General features: G+C 40.2%; 1 protein-coding gene across 1 annotated transcript in view; it reads left to right on the top strand.

Annotated features, from left to right (window-relative positions):
• Nucleotides 1-21,905, top strand: part of Slc9c1 (solute carrier family 9 member C1) — a 59,887-nt gene extending 37,982 nt beyond the window's left edge. The window contains exons 20-28 of the mRNA XM_027413261.1: nt 2,186-2,311; nt 4,987-5,085; nt 7,013-7,186; nt 11,308-11,439; nt 11,560-11,745; nt 14,534-14,660; nt 18,546-18,604; nt 19,552-19,605; nt 21,771-21,905. Of these exons, the coding sequence (XP_027269062.1) occupies nt 2,186-2,311; nt 4,987-5,085; nt 7,013-7,186; nt 11,308-11,439; nt 11,560-11,745; nt 14,534-14,660; nt 18,546-18,604; nt 19,552-19,605; nt 21,771-21,905 (1,092 nt within the window). The remainder of the gene's footprint in view (nt 1-2,185; nt 2,312-4,986; nt 5,086-7,012; nt 7,187-11,307; nt 11,440-11,559; nt 11,746-14,533; nt 14,661-18,545; nt 18,605-19,551; nt 19,606-21,770) is intronic.
• Nucleotides 21,906-26,677: the final 4,772 nt, after the last annotated feature.

The following is a 26,677-nucleotide window of genomic DNA, read 5'->3' as shown; positions in this document are numbered from 1 at the left end:
TAAACTAGACTAAACAAGACCCTGTTATTGATAAAATAAAGAAAAAAGAACTAAGAAATTGAAAACTAGTAATAAATTTGCTTGTAAACTCATAAAAACATAAAAAGCTATTAATGCTCAATCCAGTTACGATAAACTAAATTTAAATAACATAGACTAAATGCAAATCAGCAAGCTATTAAAACGGCAAATTAAAATTCTACTTTGAAAACACATGCCCAGATGTGTTATCCTATACCAAATGGTAAGCTCCAAACACATACATATACTTCTAACACCAAAAGGGACTCAACAGGCTGATCTATGAAACATATGCACATGTATGCAGGTAGATATATGTGTGTGTAACAATAGTTAAAGAAGTCCTGAATTTCAGAGGGAGTGGGAGAAGTTGGAGGCAGGAAAAGGAGAGGTGGAAATTATTTGAATCAGTACTTGTGTGTAAAATACCCCCAAAATTGCATACATCGAGAGTGTGTGTGAATATAGGTGGTCACAGACTGTCGAAGAGGGCATTAGATCCCCAGAACTGGAATTACAGGCTATCTGCTGTGAGCCACATACGGACTGAGAACTAAACTTGGGTCCCCTGCAGGATCAGGATACGCTTTTAATAGCTGCACCATCACTCCAGCCCCAGAAATCAGTCTTCTAATCCAGGCATTCTGAATCTAGAACCCATACTATTATGAACAATACTGTAAAAAGACAAAAACAGGAAAAAAAAAGTGTTTAAGGATTTTGAAATAAAAACTCAAGACTGATTAGAACGAAAAGTTTACCCTATAGGAAATAGAAAAAAAAAAGAAAGAAAGAAACAGAAGTAGTGACATTCAGAATGCCTTGCATCACAATGCTACATTGAATTGACATTTTCCCACGTGAATAATCACTTGATCCAGCCCCATTTATGAAAAAGACTACCTCACTCTATAACACTGTAGGAGACTGTCTTGGGTTTAGTGACTCTCTCTCTCTCTCTCTCTCTCTCTCTCTCTGTCTCTCTCTCTCTCTCTCTCTCTCTCTCTCTCTCTCTCTCTCTCTCTCTCTCTCTCTCTCTCTCTCCTGTGTGTGTGTGTGTGCGCGCACGTGTGTAAGTTTCTGAATCCTTTCTTCTTGTTGTATTTATCATTGTACCAAGCCACATTATATTGATTATGGACAGATGTTTACTAAATCTTTGTCCCTGATTGTATCTTTCAGTTTTCTTCTTCAAAATTTTTCTTGCTTGATCTAGTAGTTCATATTTTCAAATAAACCTTAAAGGTGGTGTGGTAATTTCTGCTAAACTGCCCACTGAAGTGTCCGACTGTATTTCATTAAGTTTATACATCAACTTGGGAAGAATTGAATTCTGTCATTGTAGCAAAATGCCAGAGAAATCAGGCAAAAAGAAGGACGATCAGGGTTGAGTCTTGGTCCCATAGCCACTTGAATCCACTGTCTCTAGGAGCAAAGTTTCATTCAACTCATCTACATTACTGTGGATATGCATGTGTATGCACACACATATATTCTATGACTATAGCACTGGTTTCTCTACCGTTCACTGACACCTGAGTTGTTTCAGTTTCAGCTTGTATGAATCATGTTGCAATCACAGGCAAATCTCAGAAACACTATGCCGAGTGACTAAAAGCAGATACAAGCAGATATTAACACACAGTTCTGGTTACAAATTATCGGCACTTACAGTTCCAGAGGGATAAAAGTCCATCATGGCCGAGAAGCATGGTCATGACAGCAGGAGGAAGAAGCTGAGAGATCACAACCTCAACCTCAAACATAAAGCAGAGAGACAAAAATCGATGAGGGACAAGACCAGACACCTCCAAAGCCAACCACGAGTGGCATGCTTCCTTCAGCAGTCCATACCTCTTAAACCCTCCCCCAATAGGTTACCAACTGGGGATCAAGAAGTCAGACATTTGAGACTTTAGGGGACAACCAAGTGTTCAAATATGTGGCCCTAGAGGGGACACTTCTCATCCAAAGCTCTACAATCCAGGATGGGAGAGCATTACAGCATGGGCCTTGGATCTGTAGCGTCCTCCAAAGCAGACGGCTGACTAATGCAACACAGTATAAAGCTGCCTTTCTTCCTCCTCCCCTTCTCTCCCTCCTCCTCCACCCCATTCTGTATACCTGGGTTTGGTTCACCCTGTTTCTTACTTTGTGCTTCTAGTTAATCACGGCCAAAAAGATTCAGGTACATGATCTGCAGTCTGTCAGCCAGCCTCTCAGCATTGATATATCCCCATTCTATATCCCCTGGCTTAGTAAAGATCACGAGTCCTTAAAGTTTATTCAGGTAAAAAATTTTCTCTTCCTAATTATACTTTTAATGTATTGGCAAATAATCATTAAAATAATAAGGATTTAGCTGTGATACTCGCTAGCTAAAACTCTATAAGTGCCCCTTGCTCTCTATAGGATACTCTCAACATGTCTTTGAGTACAACCCAAAGTTCTCACACAAACTGCCTCCCACCTACATCCCACATCAGCTTCTGTTTTCCCCATGCCATGTACCCTTTATTCTGTTCACACTGCACTACTGCTGGATCCATACATACTACACCCTTTCCTAATTCCATGAATCTGTGGATTCTGCGTAACTTCCTGGAAATGTCCACTGGTCCTAGACCTTTCTCAGGCTTTTCCTACTTGTTGTATTTCTGCAAACTACCAGACGAGGTCAGAGAAGTAGGCCCTTAGGCTAATTTCTCACCAGAATACCATGATGTCGTCTCCAGCTTAAAGTAAGGAAATGTGCCACCATTGTTTCCAATGTGAATTCCTGCTATACTACCAAGCGCATCCCATCACAAGGAATTTCCCATCTCTGCCGTGGCTGTTGGGCTCATTCATCCTTTATCTTTCCTTTTTCTTTCTTTCCCTTTTGTTGTTGATTCTGAGAAAGAATATTGCTATGTATTCCACGGTGGCTTCAAAGTCTCAACCATGCTTCCTCAGCTTCTCAGATGTCAGATTGCAAGCATAGGCTACTCTGCCTGGTGTCATTCATCTTTTGAATCCCCATGCCACCATTTTGCATAATGCATAGCATATACTCATTAAGTGCCTGTAGAATGCATAAATCTTGACTTACCCCAGCCTGCAAGGCCAGCTCCCAGGTCTGCACCCAGGGTTGCATAAATAATGCCTTCTGAGAGCAGTAAGGACTTAGAAACATTTCTTCTCTATATGAGAGCTGGACTAAATAAGGAAACACACACACTTTCCTGATGGTAACCTTCTCTTTTACTTCATTCATCTTGAAAAATCTCTCCTTCCTGACAGTTTCTCTACACAGTTCCATCTCTTTACATGCATACAGCTCTCTTCTACACAGTCATGCATAGTTACATCTCTTTGCACAGTTACGTCTGTTTTCACAGGTACATTTTCCACACAGCTATCTGCCTTTACACTTCTTTACACGTCTCTCTCCACACAGTTATATCCTCCACACAGCCATATACTTCTTCCTTCACATCATCTTTAGTGCATGCACATGCCTCTTCTATACAGCTACATCTTCTGTATCTCTCGACCCACTCAGAAGCATCTCTTCACACTTCTCTTTTTCTCTGCACCTACAGCTACATCTCCCTTTCAGTGCGCACACACACACACACACACACACACACACACACACACACACACACACACCTCACATTTCTCTCCTGCTTCCTACAGCAAAGCCTCTGAACAAATATGAATCACATTTTCAGGGTCACACGGCACTGCTTGAGTAAACAATAAGAAACAGAGCCCTACTGATCACACAGTTTCTCTCAGGCTAGGGAGGTTGCACTGACCAGGCATGGTAAGTAAAGTAAGCACATAGCTCTGAGTGATCAGTGTTCCCAGACAGAAAGTGACATTGAAATTCAGGACTTAACTATAGACAGTTAGTTGGCTAAACCTTGAGGTTGGGAGTACGTGCAGAGAATCCATTGCTGAGAAAGTTATGTCCACTTAAATGGCTCTGTGCCTGACCCTGAATCAGCAACAAAAACCTGGGAAATTGTCCTTATGTATTTGTCTCCAGGGGCAACCAGATATTCATCTCCAGCGGCAACAAGTTTGCTTTAAATTTGTTCTGAAGTCTAAAATTAGCTGTCCTTGTGACTGAGAATACTATTCCTTTCCTATATCAGTCTAATGAAAAATATCCTGGTATTACTTCTATTCATCAGAATTATGCAATTAAGCAGAAATCATCTTCCTCATCATCCACAGCTATATGTGCCCAGTGGATTATATATATATATATATATATATATATATATATATATATATAAATATATATATATATATTTATATATATATATATATATATCACAAGCAGTGGAAAAAATACCAGTAGCTGTACAAGAGAAAAAACTACAGGCAGAAGCAACTAATCATTTACAATCAGTGACCCCACTGTCTTTGCCAAGTGGGGCTCCCCATCAGAGAGTTATTAATCTGGTAGGGTGACCCATTAAATACTAGTTGCCACCTGCTGTATATACTCAGTGGCCTCTGGTAAAGCCATTTCTATCAGCAGCTCTCAGCACTGATTGTTTTAATAGTATTCTTTTCAGTACTTGATCAGTACCAAAAGACCAATTTTGCTTCTTCCCCTTAAGTATTCAAAATGGATTGTTTTCTACTTAGTTTTTTAGAGTGACTGAGACATGAGCATGTCATTAGCCCCATTTACCTGTAACTTTTCACCTAGGCGAAACATTTTCATTTTCCCTCTCCATTATTCCTAGATTCTTTTTCTTCATACATTCATGAGCATTTCATACAAAATTTATAATATTCATGGCTCTCCACATTTCTCTGTGTGCTATTCATAATTCCTATTTTTCTCTTACACATTTGCAACTAACACAGTTTCTTAGATCTTAATGACTATTTACCTTAAATGTATAAAAGCTCTATTAAATATAAAGCAAGATCCTGAATTACCTTTTTTTTTCTTTTTAGGAAAAAGCAAGAATTGTAACATTTGACTGTGGAAATAACATATTTGAAGAAGGTGATGAGCCAGAAGGAATCTATGTAATTATCTCAGGCATGGTCAAGGTAAAGCAGAGATGCTTACGAATGTAATTGAGAATATTCAAGTTGTTTATTTTTAGGGTAAAAAAAGAACTTTGCAAAATTAAGAATTAGTGCCTTTCCATGCTATAAATGAAGTGATCCTTCCTTAGGAGAGCAGTTAGCTTTCAAATGGTAATTTCCAGGACCAGACATAATGGCCAACAACCTGGCAATTTTCAAGCCACATGTTTTACTAGATAAAAGGAAACTATAAAAAAGAACCATCTCAGTTCCCTTCTCCCTCCCTTCCTCCCCTACCACCCCCCCAACTAAAATCCTACCTATCATATGTCCTTTCTTCTAATCTATACCTGACTCAACCTTGGGATTGTCATGCAATTCAATCTTGTTTGTAATTCAAATATATAAAAAATAAAAAAACTAAAACAAAACAAAAAAAAAGAAATTATAGTCCTAAGAGTCCAGAAACTCAATTTACTGGACTCTTTTACTATGTAAAATTATTTCCTAGTAGATATAGTTTAAAGACACAATTCTTTTTTTATTTCAGCAGACTACATTTAGCAAAAACATTAAGCATTCTTTTTCATTTAATTTTTGAAAAGGATGTTGGGGGTGTTGGAAACTCTGAAGTACTTTTAATTGTACTCCTACATAAAAATACTGTTTCAAGTGAACACAAGACAGTGACCATTGTCCTCTGCAGGGAAGAGCATATCAACAAGACAGTGACCATTGTCCTCTGCAGGGAAGAGCATATCAATTGGTCATACGGTTCCAAATGATCAGCCCTGAAAACATATATTCAAATAACATTATACGGGGCTGGAGAGAAGGCTCAGCTGTTAAAGGCTAGGCTCACAACCAAATAACATTATATGTAAACAGCAGGTTAGATTCAGGGATATATAAGTACATATAAATATAGATATGCATACGATAACAATTATTGAACAAAGAGGCCATGAATATAAAAAAGAGCATGGATGAATATACAGGAATGTTACAATCTCAAAAATAAACAAACAAAAACAATGTCAAGGAATCTTGAACTGAGTGTGACAGCTCACACCTATAATCCCAGCACTCAAATTCTGAGTCAAGACAATTGTCTCTAGTTTGAAGCCAGCCTAGAATACATGATATTGTCTCCAAAAGAAAAATCTTAGATGTTTTCTTTTCATTAACTATTTATATCTAATTATGTCAGGTTAATTGGAATAGAAGTAATGTTAAGAGAGAGGTGGAATTTACAATAGGGGAAAAATGTAAAAAAGAAAAAAGAACCATCTCTGAAGATGTAAATTTACTCATATGTTTCTATGAATGGGAGATTCAGCCCTTTAAGATTTATATAGATTGGCCTACAGAGAGAAATAGGAAATATCCACCTTGCTTCAGAATATGCTGTGTGCGAGTCACTGCTTGTTTGGGAATTTCTATTGCTGTGAAGAGACACCATGACCGTGGGCATCTCTTCTAAGGAAAACATTTAACTGAGGTGGCAGTTTACAGATTCAGAGATTCAGTCCATTATCATCATGGCGTGAAGGATGGTGATATGTGCTGGGGGTGGACATGATACTTGAGGAGTAGCTGAGAGTCCTACATCTTGCAGGTAACAGGAAGTCAACTGAGACGCTGGGCAGTATCATGAGCATAGAAAACCTCAAAACGCACCCCCACAGTGACACACTTTCTCCAACCCAATCCAACAAAGCCACACCTAATAGTGCCTCTCCCTCTGAGATTACGGGGGCGGGGGTAGGGGGGGCAGTTGCATTCAACTACCATACTGCTTAACTTAATAACTTTACTCTAAAGCAAGAACTATTTCTAGAACGATGTGGTTACAGTGTACTTGTTAAAACCGAAGCAAGAAAACGGCAAACAGTTTGGGTGACATAAATTAAGCAGCAAATGTGTTTTTCTCTTTGTTTCCTTACAGCTTAAAAGGTCAAAGCCACAGCTGGAGACGGAGAGGGTGCCCTCGGAATCAGATATTAAATCTTTCCCAGCAGCTTACACAGAGTATTTGCTCAGTGGGGAAATAATTGGAGAGTTAAACTGCTTGACTGACGAACGGATGCAATATTCTGCCACCTGCAAAACAGTCGTAGAGGTTGGTAAACAGTACTTCTGCCTTGCTGTTGTAGCTCTTTCCATGCTTGGTACCAAACTTCAGGTGCTTTTAGTGCTTAGGGGCCAGTGGCAAAGTGTAAATGTATACACACTTTACATATTGCCCTGGAAAAATGGCTTCCAAGTGAGCCTCCCACAGTGAAAGAAGAAATTAGCCAGGATGTCTGGGCCAGATGAGCTGTTTTGTAGTAACACTGGGTAGGATCTGCTACCTCCTGATAGCATACACTGACTGGCGAGTCATTCACTAAGAACAAAGTTTAGGACTACGCAAACTCTTACTTGAATGAAGACTTTAGTCTAGTCCTGTGATGTTTTATTTGTGAGTACATCAGAAAAAGGTCGTTTTTTTTTTATTTAATACAAGGAAAAGAAAACAGAAAAATATGCCATAAATTATAAGGAAAGGAAGGAGCCAAAGTCAGCACCAGAATGTGTCAGTAGGAAAGCTGATCGGAGACATGACATGACGGGAGGACAAAATCATAGTGTACCAGAAGTTTCCACTGGCCATAGAAACAATCATGACTTCTAACTATGAAAGCACAGGGCAGAAACAAAGCCAGAGGCTCTTTAAACCTGTAGGCCAAACCATTTTCTAGAAAGGGTTTTTCCAGGGAACACAAGGAGACAAACAAGCCAGTGACACCAAGAGGAAATTACTTGCTTTATCTAGAATGTGGGAGATTCTGAAAGACAGATGGCCTGGCTTTTCTAGAAAGTCAGTGGCATTAAGTGGAAATGGGGAGAAGGCAAGGGAATATTAGGAAAAATGGACCCAAGAGCTGCAACACCCATGTGCAATTGCTCTGATTTAAATACACAAACTATTATAAAGGGATATATTGGAGACAATTTGGGAAATTTTAATATGAACAAAATATTGGATACTTTTTATAAGAAGTTTTATGTGAAGAGACAATTTTTTAAAAGTTTGAGTGGCTTTTGGAGCCTTAAAATGTCATTTGAAAATTAAAGATGTTTAACCAATAGAAAAAGCATTTAGCATATATTTTAAGAGTAGGGTAAGATTGGAAAGGGTGTGGTAAAAATAAGAAACAGAATTTTTGCATGGATATATATATATTTATATCTTTAAAAAAGGATACTTCTATAAGCAAGTAAGAGGCTGCAAGTGCAAGGTGTGAGGATGGGTAGAGTTTGTTATCTTATCTCTGGATTGATGCTCAAGAGCCAGTATTTTTCTTTCCAGTTTAGCTTATTTATAGGTAGAGCACAGAGGAATAAGTATAGTGTTGGTGGGGTATTTCAACCAAGTTGTATAAAGCTGGACATTTGAAAGAGTTACAGAATGGCTAGCTATCAGTCACAGTAGATTTAAATGAGAGGTATCCAATGCTTATGCACATGTGAGCTCATATCTGTGCATTCATTCACATACACACAAATTATCATTATCATTCAGAGGCCAGTGATTCAGGGATGGATTTTATATGGTTTCTCACCACCATTTAGACCTATTTGTATGGGCTTTTTGTTCGTTTTCTTGTTTGTCTTAGTAGGATAATTACATCTATTGAAAACATCTTTAATTAATGACACAGTAAAATACATACATGTGACATTCTAAGTAACTAGGATTTGGATAAAAACCCCAGCAGGCAATTATGAAGTCACTGTATACATAGCAAACCCACCACAACCAAACACAAAACCTCACAAAATAGACAGGGCAATGTTTTCCATCATGATAAACTGGAAGGATCAAGATAAATCTGAAAGCTCTAGGAAGAAAAGTTAAGCTTTAAAAACAAAATGACACAATCTAGAATTGTCTGCAAAGAGTCATAATGAGAAACTATCTAGATGAGGCTGACATGTGAGTGTGTCTGTGGGGGCCTGTATGGATTTTTAATCAAAGGGGAAGACCTGGCTTATTGCCAGAGGCCCTGTTCCCTAGGCCATAAGCATTAAAAGGAAAGACAGAGCTAGCTGAGAACAAGCAAACAAAGATGCATTCATTCTCTCTGCTCTTGATCATGGATGTGATGTGACCAACTGCTTGAGTTCCTGCCTCACTCACCCAGAATGCTAAACTATAACTTAGAATGAAAATCCAAATAAATCCTTACTCCAGATATATATATTTTTTGCGAGAGTATTTTATCACAGCAACACAGAAGAAACTAGAACAGCCCTTTACCTCACCTGTGTCTCTGCCTCACACTGCCCTCTAGTCACCATTCAGCAAGACAGTGATCTTAATGAATTGTGCTGTTGTAATCAATAAAATGGCTGATTCTAACCCAGTACACAGCGGATGTCCTGCATATAAAATCCCAGAGAGGTTCTCCTCGTGTCCTCAACTGAAAGATGTACTGCACATCCAACAGGGTGAGGCAAAGCCATACTTACCAGATTGTTGAGAATGATGTAGAGATTTTTGTGCCAGAAGGTACAGTAGTATGCACCTGTGATCCCAGAAAATGTCTAGAGGATCATCACAAGTTCAAAGCTAGCCTGCTTTATGTAAGAAATTCTAGGCCATCCAGAGCTACAAAGCAAGACCTTGTCTCAAAAAAAAAAAAATCAGAACAAATACTGCCACGAATAAGGACTTTTAAGGTTCAGTTCTCAAAAAGGAGAAATTATTTTAAACCATCAGTATTCCACTGAAGAACCAGATATAGTAGACCATGGAAGTAAAGACCACACTTAAAGTACCTTTCTCTAGATCTGCCCTATCAATTCGGAGAGCTAGCCCTGCCTTCTCTAGATCATCTATGTCAGGCTGAAATGAGCCCTGCCTTCTCTAGATCATCTATGTCAGAGCTGAGATGAGCCCTGCCTTCTCTAGATCCACTAAGTCAATGCTAAAAGTGAGCATCCACAGGATCCACAGTAGAGAGAGTCAAAGTTAACTTAGCTTCAACTCGCTCTGTTTTAGAACATATCTAAGACTTTCAACTAATTAGCCCAATTATAAAAGCCAGTCTGCAATGACTCTCAATGAGCAGATAATAAATGATTCCCTTAAACAAATACCAGCCATTTGCAGAGGAATGGAGAGAAATCTGTCATCTGTACAAATCTAAAGGAAAAGGAATCAGAATGCTGTGGAGAAACAATTACTTCCCCATGTTAATTGCTGTTTTCTACATGTCAAGAAATGAAAACAGCCTAAGTGTCTAGAAATTGATACACAGTTTAGGAAAACACAGGCACTTTGAAATGCTATTTGGACTCTGAAAAGAATGATGGGCTGATGACCCAAGTCCCATCCCTGGAACCCACTTGATGGAAAGAGTGAGTGACTCTACTGCAGGCTGCCCCTTGATTTTCACAGGTGTGCCATGACTTGTGTATAAATTAATTGATGTATGGACTACATGTTAACTAAAATAATAAAACATTTTAATGAATGAGAGTCCATTCTTTCAGCAGCATGAATGATCTTAAAGAAGATTATGCAAATGTTACAAACCAGAAACAGAAAGAAAATGGTGCACGTTTTTTACCTCCTTGAAGAATGTAAGGCAGCAGACTTGTTTCAGAGGGCACGGGGTTGGGGGTAGTTACCAGAACTGTACAGAAAGGGAAGGGAAGGTGGAAGTCAAAGGTACACTTCTGCTTACTAGAAAAATATGTTTTAGTGTTCTATAGCACTGCATGGTGAACACAGTGATAACAATGTATATGTCAAAATGGTCACAAGAATAATTTATAATACCCTTGACACAAAACCATTGTAATCTGATAAAGTGGAGATATGCTAATTAGTTTTATTTGTGCCTCATTAGCAGACATAGCTATTATTTGCCAATGAAAATAAAATTAGATATGTAAGAAGATGACAAGTATTTAGCTTCTTATAATTTCATGATTCATAAACATAGACTACACTGAGAAAGACATACAGTTTAAAAAAACAAACTAAAGAGTCCTTGTTGATTCATGAGGCTTTCTAAAATTGTGGCTATTACAGGATTATAAGTAGGCGCTAATAAATGCATTTTGTGGGATTTCTGAATTGCAACATGCATCTTAATTCTTAGCTTGAATGTCACTGTATGGAGATACAGATATTTCTTCAGCCATGGGTATGCACAAATTGTTCACTTTCTACCTTTTTTTTTTCAGACCTATTTCATTCCCATTAGCCACTTGTATGAAGGCTTTGAAAAAAGATGTCCTGCCTTGAGACATAAAATATGGCAAAAAATTGGACTTGCCATTACTGCCCAAAAGATCCGTGAACACTTACCTTTTGAGGTAAGAGGGTCTTTCTGAATTCTTGCTAGCAACCCCCATCCCTGAGCAAACCTGCACAGATATGGTGGCAGAAACTGACTGCGAGCAAATAACAGACATGAAGCTGTGCTTCTCCTTAAGGAATGGAACTACAAGATGCAGTTGAAACTCTGCAATGTCTTCATCAGGGACATACCTATGAACACGAAAACTGACATCTATGATGAGACTGTAACTCATGTTATCCTAATCCATGGATCTGCGGAAGACTGCCAGCTGCGAAAAATTTATAAGGCACCTTTCCTAATTCCTGTGACATGCCACCAGGTACAGAAGTAGGTCTTTCTGGCAAGAATGAATTAATATAAGAAAAATTGTCATGGCAGTCAGACTTTCCACCTTCCCATCTCCTTCTTTCCCCGCTCCATCCCACAATGTCATACCCATCTACACCCATGTGCACTTACATATACAGTGTTCCGTGACTGCTTCTGCACTCAATGGCCTAGACGAAAGCTTCTTCCATCCCCTGCCAATGCCAAACAAAACACGCCGAAGTATAGAATTTCAGTAACAGTTACATTCCAGTGTAGTAGTGCATAGGAGAAGAGGACCCACTAGTTTCATGCATGCATTTCAGAAGAACTGCATTAACAGTACTCTGGAAGGTTCTGACAAACCCCACTAAACAGAGTGGCAGATGTCTTCCTCTGGCTCAGAAAATGAAACTAGTGCTTTCCGTTTAAACTGTTATGAGTTCAAAAGGAGAACCTGAGGCATATGCAACATCAAAGAGAAGCTATGTGCATGTGTGAGTGTGCATTTGTACCTGGTAGACAGAGAGTACAAGAGACACATACTACGAGGAATTGGGGGCAGACAAAATACAACTACAGAAAGTGAGTTAGGAAGAGTAACACGGGAATCAATTCCATCAGCCACAGAACATTCAAATTCATTCTTAAGCAGCTTTGATGTGACAGAAACAGCACTAGAATAATGAAGTGGGCAAGACAATGAAACTACCCACAAGATGTCTACCACATGAAAATGAACAGGTACATATGTATAGTCATAGTTAACAGCTGGGATGGATGTACTTCCCGGATAGACTTGGGACAGAGGGATAAAAAGCAAGCTGCAAGTCACTTTTACTGTATTTTAATCATCTGGGAGGGATGGGAACCACTGTCAGATGTTGGGATTGGGTGGGGTGGGATGGGGTGGAGGGCAGGATGGATGGACCACACGAGAACTCATTCAAACTATGTCATAAGCTTCCTTGATTGCCAAGAACTGAAAAACACCTACAAAGATCTGCTAGCCTGTATCTTCAGATTATTATTGAAGGTCGGGTCAGATGAACTTGTCACCCTAGAGAGAGCACATTGCTACGTGGAAATCCTTAACAAGCATCCTGGCCACGTGTGTGACATTATCATTAATTTTGAGAAGGTGCATTTTATTTTGGATGAGTTGCTTCGAAATGGAAAGCTGATAGACACAAAAAGACTCTCAGCCTGATGACTAGTCGAGCATTGTGGTGCTAGCATCTTTATGATTGTATATTTTTTTTCTCATTTGATTCCCTAACTCCTGTTTTCTATCCTGTTCACTGTGATCTCAATACAGCTTATTCCTTTCGCCTACTGAGTCAATTCCTTCTTGTCAAAATATAGCCTGTGGATATTTCTGCCACCTAGGTGGAAATCATGGATCTTCATGTAGCAGCTCCCTTAGGACTGACAGCTCTGACCCAGAGACTTTCGGTTCTGTGCCACAAGAATCAGGGGCTTATAGCACAAGTATTCAAAGCTGGGGGCTTCCTGTGGTGAGATCTGCAAATCAGGACTCTTGGCTCCATAATCCTTGGTCTCCTAGCAACCAGTCTCCTAGTAACCACAGCCTGCCTTCTGTAGTTTCAGTTTCCGCCTTTGGCTCTTTACAGCATTTTCAATGGCAGTCACATCACCGTCTTAGCTTTGTATGGTTTCTACCTTGGTTATTCTCTGCAATTCTTCAGTGACCTCTTACGTGCTGTCCCTACTCGCAAGGTTCTGTCTACTTTTTTCTCAGCTATCTCTGATGTTGTATCTGCAATAAGACCAGGAGTAGGAGGAACTGTTTGGACCCAGTGTTCCAATGCTAAAGGAGAATATACAGGAGAGATGACTTTAAGAGAGTAAAAGACAGCTTGTTTGTATAGCTAGAAGGGTGATAGGGCACCCTTGTAGCATACTAATCACAGTCCTGTGTGTGCATAGCTTCTGGTTCCACCAATCACGGCCCCTTTCACATGCACCAATCATGTCTCTTTTATGACCAATCACAGTTTTGTCCAAAGGCACTGGTGAGAGGTCCCTCTCCTGTCTCTGTAAGAATAACTGCAGGAAGAACATGGTCTCCAGTTGACAAAGGCCTGGCATGGGATGTTGCCTGTAGAGGTGGTTGATCAGAGTGAGGCCTCATTAGGCAAGGGCTGAAGCTTGAATAGCAGCTGTGGTTGCAGTGGTCCATGCAGCCAGGAAAGAGTTTTTTCTGAGTGTTCACAGGGGTTACTAGAGCAGAAGCTGTGGGTCTGACAGCTCTGAACTCAAGACTACAGGGCATAAGGTGGAGTCTGTCAGCGGTCAGTCAAAATGCCATCTGGCCCTACTGTTTCCTAACATCTCAAAAATGGAAAAGATACTAAATGGTGCTTACAGTAAACACTTATTAGGCAGGTCTAATCTGTAACCAAACATCCTTAAAGATGACTTTGGGCAGTACTTCATCCTTAAGATATGTTATGAATAGTGACCCACCTATTATTAATCACATAAAAGGCAAAACTGGCAATTTCTGATGTTTAGTAAAGAAAATATGTCTCAAGCGCTCTGTTAGAATAAGCGGCATCAAATTTAGTGTGGTTTGGTCTTCATCTGTTAAAAGAAAGCATACTGTTAGGGATGTTTTCATGAAATCTGTCTGAAATAATATGCCCGAATGCATCAAGGAAGAGTGTGTATGCGGAACAAGGCTTGTTCAGCCGTCAAGAAGCTGATGACCTAGCCAGAGCAACAGGTACCTGTGTAACATGTATTCAGAAAGTAACATGTATTCAATCAACTTTCAGATACAAGGCACCGAAAAGTTTACCAAAGTGATGATTATTCAAACTTCAGTTGCTGTAAGAAAATTCAGATGGAATGTAAGAAAGTACATACCACCTCGGAGAATTTCAATGAAACCAAATTTTAAAGGTGATGTCTTGGGCTCAATTATAAGAACCGACTTAGATTTCATAAAATAGTGATGCCTGTGTTTGGGAACAAGTGTATGCATTCTACCTAGAGTATCAAGGACTTCTTTTATCTGCCATATATATGTTAGATCTCCCATCACTATGTCGAAAACCTGAAACTTCATTTCAGCTCATGATGTCAGAGGCTTCGGTCTGTTCTTTACCTTCTCTGATGCCATAGGGTTTGTATGGGGCGGGGGAGAAGAGTGGGGGCCTATAACATCTTGGATCCAAGAGCCTGAGGGAAAGTAGACATTTCTTTTACTTTATGGCATCTAGGAAGCAAAGAGAAACAAACCCAAAATATCCAGGACAATATATTCCACACACCAAGACCTACCATGGTACCCCACACCCACAGGCAAGGGAAAGAAACAGGAAATAGATATAGCAGAGGTCAGTATCCTTAAGTACTTACAACTTCACTTCTCTCCTGCAACCCCCTTTTCCCCTCACTCCACATTACAACTGCTTTGCTCTCCTTGCCTAGTAGTTTAAAGCACTCAATCAAAGTGTAAGTTACCATATATGCGAGACAGAGAAGCCAAAATCGTGTAAAAAGCTCTGCTTTGTTATATTCTGGGCTTGGACTCTGAGACAATGCTTAAAGAAGCCATAGCTGCTTCAACCAACTACTCCTGGTGAAAATAGCCTCTTTCTTGGATTTGTCTGCCTGTAACCCTACAGACTTAACAATCTCTGGAAATGTGTTTCATAGACACATCAAGAGTGTGTGCTTTATTAACCGTCCCCCAGGTGTTCTCTATCCAATCAAGTCACTTTTTGGTGGAAATCAAAATCAACCATCCTAATATACAATATCAGAGTTATACTTAGAAATATTTGTGTTTTATCTTTAAGTTTAATCTTGAATAATTATAAAAAATAATATGAAGAAATGATTGACAGAATGGTTGGCCCTTCCCCCAAAGGAAAATGTTCGGTATATTGATAACAGCAAAAATATGACTTGCATTCTCAATAGCAGATGCATGAATCACTGGATGGTGTTGGTAGAAAGTCTATTCTTTAAACAGATTTCACTGTTAAAAATTATACCACAGCGAATAACGTTGTTGAGAGCGACAACTCTCATCAATTGAATGAGGTGGGAGATTTACAGGTCATAGTCAATATGAGCTACAGAGCAAAGGTATTAGCTACAAGAAATGCCACTAATAATTCATCGACAAGAATTTCCAAATTTGTTTAGGATAGATTTTAATAAATCAATAACTACATGAATAAATAATCATCATTTGACTAAAGAATAAACTGTGTGCTAAATTCAGAAATATATAAAGTAATTGTAGAATTCTGACAATTGGCAAAAATAGTATCAATCAGGAAATTATGATAATGGAATAAAGAATACATAGACCAGGAAAAAAGAAACTGTCAAAGGACAACTCACAGAAGAAGTATGTATTGCAAATGAAATATTAAGCAGGCGTGGTGGCACATGGCTTTAATCTCAGGACCCAGAGACTTGGGTGTGGGGGTGAGATAGAAAATGAGAGAGGAAGGAGAAGGAAAAAAATGAAGAAAAAGAATGTTCGATGTTGCTAATATTTAAAGGAAACAAATACTTGGTCTACTTCATTAGTGAGTGTTTTCATTGTTTTTCTCATTGTTGTGACCAAATATTTAACAATAAGTAACTTAAAGGAAGAGAGTTTGTTGCCTCACAGTTTGGGAAAAGTTTCATCATGGCAGGGAAGGCGTGGCCGTGCAAGTGAGGTATCTGGCCATGGTGGTGCATTCATAGTTAGGAAGCCAAGAGAGATGGATGCAGTGTCCAGCTTGGTGTCTGCCTTTTTTCCCTTTTAAGTCAGCCTGAGAGCCCAATCCAGAGGATGCAGCTATCATACTCAGGGTGATTCCCCCTCAGTTAAACCTTTCAAAAACCTCGTTTAAATACACTCTAAGAAGTGTCTCTTAGTTGATTCTACATCGAGTCCATTCACAGTAAATATGAGACATCCTTGTGAAATTTTTAAAATATATGACCCTTTACCAAAAAACAAAAAGCTACTGACACTGGTATAAATTAGTGAAACTATAGAGATTCTAAAAACAATAAGCTTTATAGCCATTGATTAAATATTGCAATTTCTAGACATTTATTGCAAAGATAAAGGATAAAATTATAATTTGGTATCACTACAAAGATAGAAAATTAGAATCAGTAAAACTGTATAACAAATTATCATTTAATTATCAATTTAATCAACAAGATAAAAAATTACATAATCATTAAAATAATCAATTTCCATGTTACAATGTGAAAAAGGCCTGTGGTATATGTCAAATAAAACTACCAATACTATGTTGTTAATTCTAAGTGAATTTTATCTTTTTTATATTATAATGGTGTACACTCAAAACCTTTAAGTGTGTGTGTGTGTGTGTGTGTGTGTGTGTGTGTGTGTGTGTGTGTGTGTGTATGCCTATGTGTAGGTATGTGCCTGTGTATATAGGTGCCCAAGACAGGCAGAGGTGTAAGATCCCACTGGAGCTGGAGTTGTTGTCCATTGTGAACTTCCCAGTGTGGATGCTGGGGACCAAACTGGTTCTCTGGAAGAACAATTCATGCTCTTGATTGCTAAGCCATCTCTGTTGTAATTTAAGAAAATTAGTGTGAGAGAGAACCATGAGACAGGGTTCAAGCAGAGGTGGGGGTTTTTCGGTTTTTTGTTTGTTTGTTTGTTTGTGGGGAAAGGGATCATAAAAAAGGGAAAGGGGAGGGGAGAGACTGGCCTCAGGGGAGAGGAGCAGCAGGAGAGAGGACAGAGGGTGGAGAGAGAGTGGGGGGAAGACAGAAAGAGGGAGAGAAAGAGAGAGAAGGATGGGAGGCGGCCAGGGCCCTTTTTAAATGAAACATAGTAAATATACACAGGTGGTGCTCTTAGTGGCTGCAGCTGAGGATGTATCCAGTCAGAACCCCAAGGACAGGCCAGTACAGATGCCTGAATACTAAGAATCTCTCCAGCCTTCCAAATCTTTGCATCATTGTGAACATAAAATCCTGTCATCTCATGGGTTCCTACTGGCCATGAGTTCAAATGCCGAGGATTATGGTCCTGGGGCTGTTATCATCTGCTGTCTCTGCAACTGCCAACTCTTCTCCTTAATCTCAAAACTCTAATAAACATACCAAATGACCAATGGTTCCCCTGAAACAAAAGACCTAGTGATCTCTAATTCTTGGGCATTTTCACATACTGTTCCTTCTTCCTGGGGCCCTCAAACCTACCCCACATGGGCTTACTGAACCTTATCTTTTCAACCTCTCTCTCTCTCTCTCTCTCTCTCTCTCTCTCTCTCTCTCTCACACACACACACACACACACACACACACACACACACACACACCCCTATGAATTATCATTTCAAATTCACCAAACCCTGTCCTCCGGAGACCAGTACATGGTGTCCTGTTTTCACCATGTCCTTGTTTCTGTTTTCATGTTTGTTTGCCTGCACTTACAGCTAACTAAAAGCTCAGAAAGCATGGCTGAGTTTTGCTTTCATGTGGGTCCTTGTTGTTTACATGGGCACTCCCAATGCATATTAATACAGATGTTTTATTATATAATAATATATAATTTAGAAGAGATATTAAAATAATAGATTTTTATCCCAGCTTTTCAATTGTCCTGTGCATTTGTTACATATCTTTACAATTAAAACATGCTTTCTTTAAAAGTGACCTTTCATCCCACTGCTGTGTCAGATCACAGATTCCAGGTGTCTTTAATTTAAATGTGACCTAGTTTGATAGTTGGTCCCCTTAAAAGTGTGACTAGCTCCAGCAATGAAGTAACTCTGTCTTCCTTCATAGAAGAATCACTTGAAACACTAGATGAAAGCTCTGAAGAAGAGAAGGATGCTAAGGAAAAGGTAAAGTAAGAACAGTTTTCTCGTGTTTTATTAAGATAAAAGAGAGTCTGCAATTTATGAAAATTACCAATGCATTTCTCTTATCCTGGAGGACTTTACCTATTAGCCATTTTATAGATTTGGGTATGAAAAGTTTCTCTCTGCCCAGCATACAATAGGCATTGTTAACATACTTTCATATAACTATTACAACACAAATGGCTAACAAATTCAAGAGATGGCAGAAGGCTTGTCTTGAATCATAGTAGCATGCAAGCATCAGCAAGGACAGCCTTGACTACAGTCTGGCTTTGTTTGGTGCCTACTCCCTTGTTCATTCCCACCACTATCATTCCCAAAATATGGTTTTCCTTGACAAGGTGCAATGACCCCTCAAAGCTCTGTCACAACACCAAGATACCCCTGGTCTTGTCCTATAAGATGGAGAATGCAGGGACCATTGCAAGAGTCCCAGTCTTCACTCTTCTACAGCAGCTCTCACACCAGCCCTCCTCTGTCCAGCAAACCCTTGTGTTCTAGTTTTCTTTATTTTTTTGTGATAGATTACCCTGCCAAAAAGCAATATGGGAAAGAAAGGAACTTATTTCATTTTATAATTTTATATTATAATCCAACTTTGAGGGAAAGTGAAGGCAGGAACTTCACATCATACCCACATGTAAAAGCAGGAAGAAATAAAAGCATTTGCACTCACTTGCCAGGACTCAGCTCTATCTCTCCACCCCTGAATAGCTTAGGACCCTCTGCCAAAAGAATGGAACCGCCCATGCTATGCTGAGTCTTTCTCACAATTGAGGCAGTGCCACCCAAACATGCTCAAAAGACACCCACCCAGTGTAGACAATCCCACGTGGAGACTCTTCTAGGTGTGTCAAGTTGACACAACTAACAATTATACCTTGTTAAAGGATTTTAAATTTTACTTCTGTTCCCATGTCAATTTTTAGTCAGAAGAAAGTGATGAACTCTCGGAGACAGAATTAACATCCCAGGAGCAATCGGTAAAGAAGGGTCAGCAAGCTGCCTAAGCTTCTCAACATGACCATGAAAATGTGTATTTCTGCAGATAGAGACAAGGCAAAATTCATGTTCCCTCTTTGTGATGGTGTGAATTAAAGAACTCCCCCCCACTAGCCAACCGACTCCAAATGCTGGTGTTTCTCAATTCAGACTGGGGTGTGGGGCAGATAACTTTAAAATAAGACTCCAAGACTGTCTAGTCTCCTGTTTTCCTCTCTCTATTTGATCACTTACCGTCAAAATGCTACTTCACTGACTCCCAGTTCATCACTTCACTTTTCACATAGGTGGTGGTCACAGTACATCCACAGCAAAGAGCAGAGAGAGAGGTCACTCATCCTTGCTTGCTGCTTTGTGCTGAACTATCTTTGTTCACTCTTAGTTGAGGGCCCAGCCCATGAAATGGTGCCATACAGATTCAGGTCAGAACTTTCCAACTCAATTATCAACGAAAAGTGTCCCTAACAGACACGTAGACCACCCAGTTCCATCTAGGCAGCCCCTCAGTGGTGATCCTTTTATCAGGTGATACTAGATTTTGTCACAGCCACATTTAAAACTATGGTTGTGTGGCTTGGTGTTCTTGTGGGTCTCCTAACAGTGGGAACGGGGACTGTCTCCAACTCTTTTGCCTGCTCTTAGGACCTTTTCCCTCCTACTGGGTTGCCTTGCCTAGCCTTGACATGAGAGTCTGTGGCTAGTTTTATTGTAATGTGTTATGCCACGTTTGGTTGATATCCCTAGAAGGCCTGCTCTTTTCTGAAGAGAAACAGGAGAGAAGTGAATCTGGAGGAGAGGAGGGTTGGGAAGGGGAACTGGGAGGAGATGGGGGACGGGAAATGCTGTCAGGACATAACACATGAGAGAAGAGTAAATTTTCAAAAAAACAACTTGGGTGCATGATATGTCTGACTATACCAGTCAGGAACTTAATCATTATAATATCCATACAAGGTAGATGTATTTATTCACCATTTATGAGAGACCAAAGTTAAACAGCACTTTTGAGTAATTTGCAGAAAAAAAGAACATCACAGTTTCTAGGAGACAGAATGGAAACTTGAAAATAAGCTGTTACCCTACGCATTCCACCAGTATTGACAACCCCAAATGAATACCTGAAGAATTAATACAAACTTAAATGGCAGTTTTCAAGTGCTGGGAATTCGGAATGGCATGCCAACCACTCATGATGGAGACAGAGGAGCCAAGCATAAATGTCCCTGTCACAGATGATCTCTGAGCACAAGACAATGGAGTCTGATCCTCTTAGGAACCTCAACCAGCCTTTTTTCCAGTGTTGGTGACTAAGCAGCTGCAGCAGTATTGTTTGAGAGGCCCTGTTAGAGCAACCTGACTCTGCTTTCTTAGCTGAGAAGAGAGTAAAAGAGCTAAGCTAGGAAGTAAAACACATATTTGCATGCATAGCACCCCACGCAGAGATATGCAAACACACATGCACGCGCACACGCGTGCACACACACACACACACACACACACACACACACACACACACACACACGGTAGAATATTAAAGTGTGTGCCTTCTGTTTAGGCTGCTTTTGTTGAATTCCGTGAAGCTGTGTTACTGTGCCTGTCTAAACCACCTGGCAGTCCTAATAAAGAACTGAATGGCCAATAGTGAGTCAGGAGCAGGCAGAGAGAATAAATAGGAGCCGTGAGGAATGAGGAGAGCAAGAGAACAAGCAGAGGAGGACAGCAGGGTTCGGTCACCCAGTCATCTCCTTACATGGTAATCTGTGGTGTAAGAGTAAGATTTACAGAAGTAGAAAAGAAAAAGCCCAGAGGGAAAGGTAGATGGGATAATTAAAGAAAAAGAAAAAAAACAAAAGCTGGCTAGCAACAAAGCAAGCTGAGACCAGGCATTCATAACTAAGCCTCTGAATGTGATTTACTTGGGAGCTGGGTGGTGCCCCCCCCCCCAATAAGACAAAAGATCAGAAACAGCACAAGTTACACATGCACCATTATTGCTAATGGAGCCGACAAGAGAAAGTGGTTGCCTTCTTTTTGGTAGAATTGGAAATGGACTATAGCAGGCATTTGGCATTAAGCTTGATGCATGGTTGGGAATAGAGGAGCATACAGGATTTCTGAGGGTTAATCCATGCCCAAAATGTATCAGGAAGAACTGCACAAAGACTACCCAAGTTCTGCTTCCAACCTCATCAACCAGATAGGCACCCTCAGGAGAATGAAGGAGGAGGAGGTGGCTGAAGAGTGCGAAGACAAGGAACGGAGAGCTCCCCCCTCAATCTGAGACCATCGTCGGAACAGCAGAGAAGTACTCTCGTGAGGATATCACATGTGTCTTAGAAGGGGAATTAGCCTAATTTTTGCAGAGGATGTCATGGCAGTGGGAGAACTGAGATAAATTACTCTGTTTCACAGCTTCACTGTGTAATGTACCATACAGTTGTGAACTCCTTTAATCCCACGTCATTTGCTGTGTTGCTTGGCTTGTCTGGGTTCTGTTTCAGAAATCGAGGCTACTGAAGAGAAGAAGACAGCCACAGTTTCAGTGACTGTCAGTGCCAGGCTGGAAGCGTGGACTGGACTGTAAAGACCTCCCTACAGAAGACAGTGATTTAAAAACTGATCCTATCGCCAGAGTCTAGATCTCTGTCACACCCAAAGCTCTACGAGGACTTGGAAAGAATGTGTGGGGGCTTCGGCCTGAGAAGGGCACGAGGTGCGCTTTCATCTCTACTCACCTACAAAATGCAGGAACTGGTAAGATAACCACAGAATTCTCACATGAGAAACTGCCAGTTTGTGACTCTCAGAAAGCCGGTAACCAGTGGTTATTAGGATCTTGTTACCTTATAACAAAAAAGTATAGTGAAATAGTATTTAAATTGGTTGTTAACTCCCACCCACACAACAGCAAACAATAAGCTAAGTGCAAAGATTTCAGCTCCTAAATCTTCTAATTTCACCCTCACTCCTGTATAAATATCCAGGTTTTTGTTTACAGTTCGGTGCACACAATATCTCAGAGGTCTTAAGGACTGAAGTAAACGTTGATGAGGATAAGAAAAGAATGGCTCCGAGATTTCATTTTGGAATTGCAACAACTTCTTCAAAGCTAGAGCAGTTTATTTAGCACAAAGTCTGGACCACACTAACCAGTCTACATAGTAAATGCCCCGCCCAACCTCTTGCAAAAATCAGCCTTTTCTTGCCCAGCTCCCACACTTCCACAGCTCAATGTCTCCATCTAGTGGTCGAAGTAAAACTGACGCTTGAAAGATGGGACTCAAGATCCAAAACTGATTTGCAATCCCTGTCTCCAGTGCATCCAATTCCAGCCATAAACAACTAATGTCAACACTTGGGAAAGATTAGGGCGTGTGGCCTTGTTGGAGTAAGTGTAGCCTTGTTTCAGGTGAGTCGGGGTGTGGGGGTGGGGCGGGGAGAGCTTTCAAAATCCCATGAGAGGCAAAGTCCTTGTTCTCTGTATCTGCTGCCTACAGGTCAGGATGTAAAATTCTCAGCTACTGTTCAGGCACCTTTGCTTCCAGCATGTGAATCCTCTGAAACTGTAATCAAGACCACAATTAAATGCTTTCTTCTGTAAGAGTTGCTTAATAGCCAGAACCTGGAAACAACGTAGATGCCCCTTAACCAAAGAAGGGGTAAAGAAAATGTGGTATATTTACACAATGGTGTAAAAAACAATGACATCATAAAATTTGCAGGCAAATGGATGGAACTAGATAAAAAAAACATCCTGAGTGATGTAACCCAGACTCAGAAAGACAAACAGGGTATCTACTTACTCATAAGTGATGCTAGCTGTAAAGCAAAGGATAAGCAGGCTACAATCCACAGCTCCAGAGAAGCTAGGTTACAAGGAGGACCCTGAGATGGATGCATGGGTCACCCTGGAAAGGTGAATTAGATGAGATCCTTTGGTTAAACTGGGGATGAAGGGGGCAGTAAAGGGGAGAACATGAGGGAAGGGGATGGTTGAGTAGGTAGAGGGACAGAGTAGGAGAGCAATGAAAGATATCTTAAGAGCGACTATGGGATCATGGAGAAACCTGGTGCTAGGGAAATTTCCCAAGAATCCACAGTACAACTCCAGCTAAGACTCCTAGCAAAAGTGGAGAGGATGCCTGAACTGGCCTTCCCCTATAATCAGATTGATGAATACCCCAACTTTATTCTGTAACCAATGGAACCAGATATAGATATCCACACCCAAGCACCAGGCCAAGCTCCAGGAATCAAGTTAAAGAGAGGGAGGGGGGAATGCATGAGCAAGGGAGGTCAAGATCGTGAAGGGGACATCTACAAAGACAGCTGAACCAAGCTTGTAGGATCTTATGAACTCCAGACTGACAGCTATGGAGCCTCTAGGGGACCAAACTAGGCCCTCGGTGTATAGGAGACAGTTGTGACACTTGGACTATCTGAGGTATCCCTGGCAGTAGGACCAGGGTCTATTTATTCATGGTGCATGAGCTAGTTTGTTGGAGCCCATTCCATATGGTGGGATGCCTTGTTCAGCATTAATGGTACCAAGGGTACCATTCTGTAAATAGTGAGGAAGGCATAGACAAACAACCACTACAGTCAAGACAAAGAACAAAATCCCCTCCTAACATGAATAAGTGCCACCCATATGTACATTGGGGTGGGGTGCTCCCGGTAAACACTCCTGATTTCTGCTCCTACCATCTTGCCTTGTCCTGAAAGTCACAAAGCCATTGAAGGTCTAGTTTCTTTCAGTTGGGTAATGCGCTTGGAATTATCCTAATTGTCATCTACTTCAGGAGCCCATTCTTTTCTTTGCCAGGCCATATTCCACTGTGTAAGGCATAACATTTTTTCATCTGTTCACTACCTTCAGAGGTTATATTTTATTTTTTTATTTTTTGAGGTGTGGGGATTAATATAAAATTTTATATCCAGAATCCAGGTTGGTTCTTCTAGTTTATAGTTTCAACCTGGAAAAAATACTTAAACATGGGCTTACTGGTTTATTTGGGAAGACTGTCTTATCTGTATACAAATGTACTGTATTGGTTTGCACAAAGACTATTATTTTAGACCACCTGGGAGACCTTCAATTCCTCCACATCCATTCTCCATACGTGCTATTATCAGCTTCTGCTTTTGCTTTCAATATTAGGAATTCTAATAAGTATGAAAAGGTACTATGCTGTGGTTTAGATTTCCATTTCCCTAATGGGTAGTATGTTCCCCACTTTTTCAAACATTCATTTGCATCCACATAACATCTTAGGGGATAAATCTGTTAAAATACTTTGTCTACTTTGTTACAGGGTGGGATTTGTGTTTGTGTGTGTGTGTGTGTGTGTGTATGTGTGTGTGTAAATTTTTAAGTACTTTATTTTTTGAAATTATAATATAATCCTATTATTTCCTCCTTCCAAACCCTTCCACATTCCCTCCCTTGCTCTTGCTCTCTTCCAAATTTAGTGCCTCTTTTCTGTTGTTTGTAACAACAATTATATGTATGCAATATATAAATATATATTCTAAAATGCACAAGTACAACTTTCTCAGTCTATATGTTACTGTATGTATTGTTCCAGGGCTGACCATTTGGTATTGAATGTGCTTTTCTCTGAGGAAGACTTTCTCCTACTCTCAGCATTCCTTAGTTGTGTGTAGCTCTTTGTGTAAGATTAAGGCCTCCAGGAGCTTTCCCCTCTCCATGTTAGCACATCTGTTGTTGTACTTGTTCAGCTCACGTTTAGACAGTCATGTTGGTGAGACTTTATGGGTGTAGCCCTGACAATCCCAGGAGACACAATCTCACAACAGGCTCCCTGATTCTCTAGCTTTTGCAATCTTCCCATACTGTTTTCAACAATAATACCTGAGCCTTAGGAGGAGGAGTTGTTTTGTATATGTATCCCTTGGAAATGGGCTCCACAACGCTGCATGTTTGCTTAGTTGTGGTTTTCTGTTGCAAAGAGGAGTTTCCTTAGTGAAGGTTGAGAACTACACTTATCCCAGGATATAAGAAAAAAATATTTAGAATATAGCTGGGGATTGTGCTCCTTTAGCAAAGTAACAGTTACAAGTTCTTTCCAAGATCCATGGCTTCACTAGCTCTGGGGAGTTGACTAGGTTTCCAATACCAGGCATGGTTTCCCTCTTGTTTAGTGAATCTGAAGTCCAATTAGAGAGCTGTTGGTTACCACCAAGGTATGTGTGTCACTACTGCACTCTTTAAATTAGTGTGCTATGCTAGTCACCATTATAATTCATGAGAATTATTATCTAGGCAGCACTGTTGGTTGCCTTCCTCCTTTGGAATCGTTCATGCTGCCTTCTGTACCATAAAAGTTAGTCCTCGGGGAGTAGGCGCTTAAATTCCAAATCAGGGTTGTGTGGGCCCTCCAAAGTGCAAGGCATCTTTCTGCCTTTAGGGGGCAACCAAGAGCAATAGCAATAAGTTGTATGTCTGGGGAGTCTCTTTGACACCCCTGACAAACAACTCAAAAGAGGGCTTCTCGTGTGCGGTGTTGCCGTTTTTTGTTAGATGATCTTTGGCTCTTAGAATGACCATTGTCAGCCCAGATGGAAATTTTTTAAATATAAGTGTGTGTGTGTGTGTGTGTGTGTGTGTGTGTGTGTATGTGTGTGTGTGTGTGTGTGTGTATTTACATACATTATAGGTATTTTTAGGTAGAGAGCTAACAGTATGATTCCTTATGGCTTTTTCAGACATCCTTAGTTTATTTTACCCTCCTCCTTCCTTCATCTGGATTTACCACACACACACACACACACACACACACACACACACACACACACACACACACGAGTGCTCACATCAAATAGCTTGAACCCTACTATTCCCTTCTATTGCTCCCCCACCCAGCAGTCTACATATGTCCAGCTAGACTGTGGCTTGATTCTGGGTTTGTTGTTTTACTTTGTTTTGTAGGTTTTTGTTTTGTTTTGTTATTTGTTTGCTTGCTTGCTTGCTTGCCTCTACACAAAGCTCCTGCCACATTTGTTTTTCCTGAAACAGTAATTTAATAAATG

This window comes from Cricetulus griseus, chromosome 4, assembly GCF_003668045.3.
Source record: "Cricetulus griseus strain 17A/GY chromosome 4, alternate assembly CriGri-PICRH-1.0, whole genome shotgun sequence".
Lineage (NCBI taxonomy): Eukaryota > Metazoa > Chordata > Mammalia > Rodentia > Cricetidae > Cricetulus > Cricetulus griseus.
Note: the sequence above shows the minus strand (reverse complement) of the source record. Positions and strands in the feature narration are given on the sequence as shown.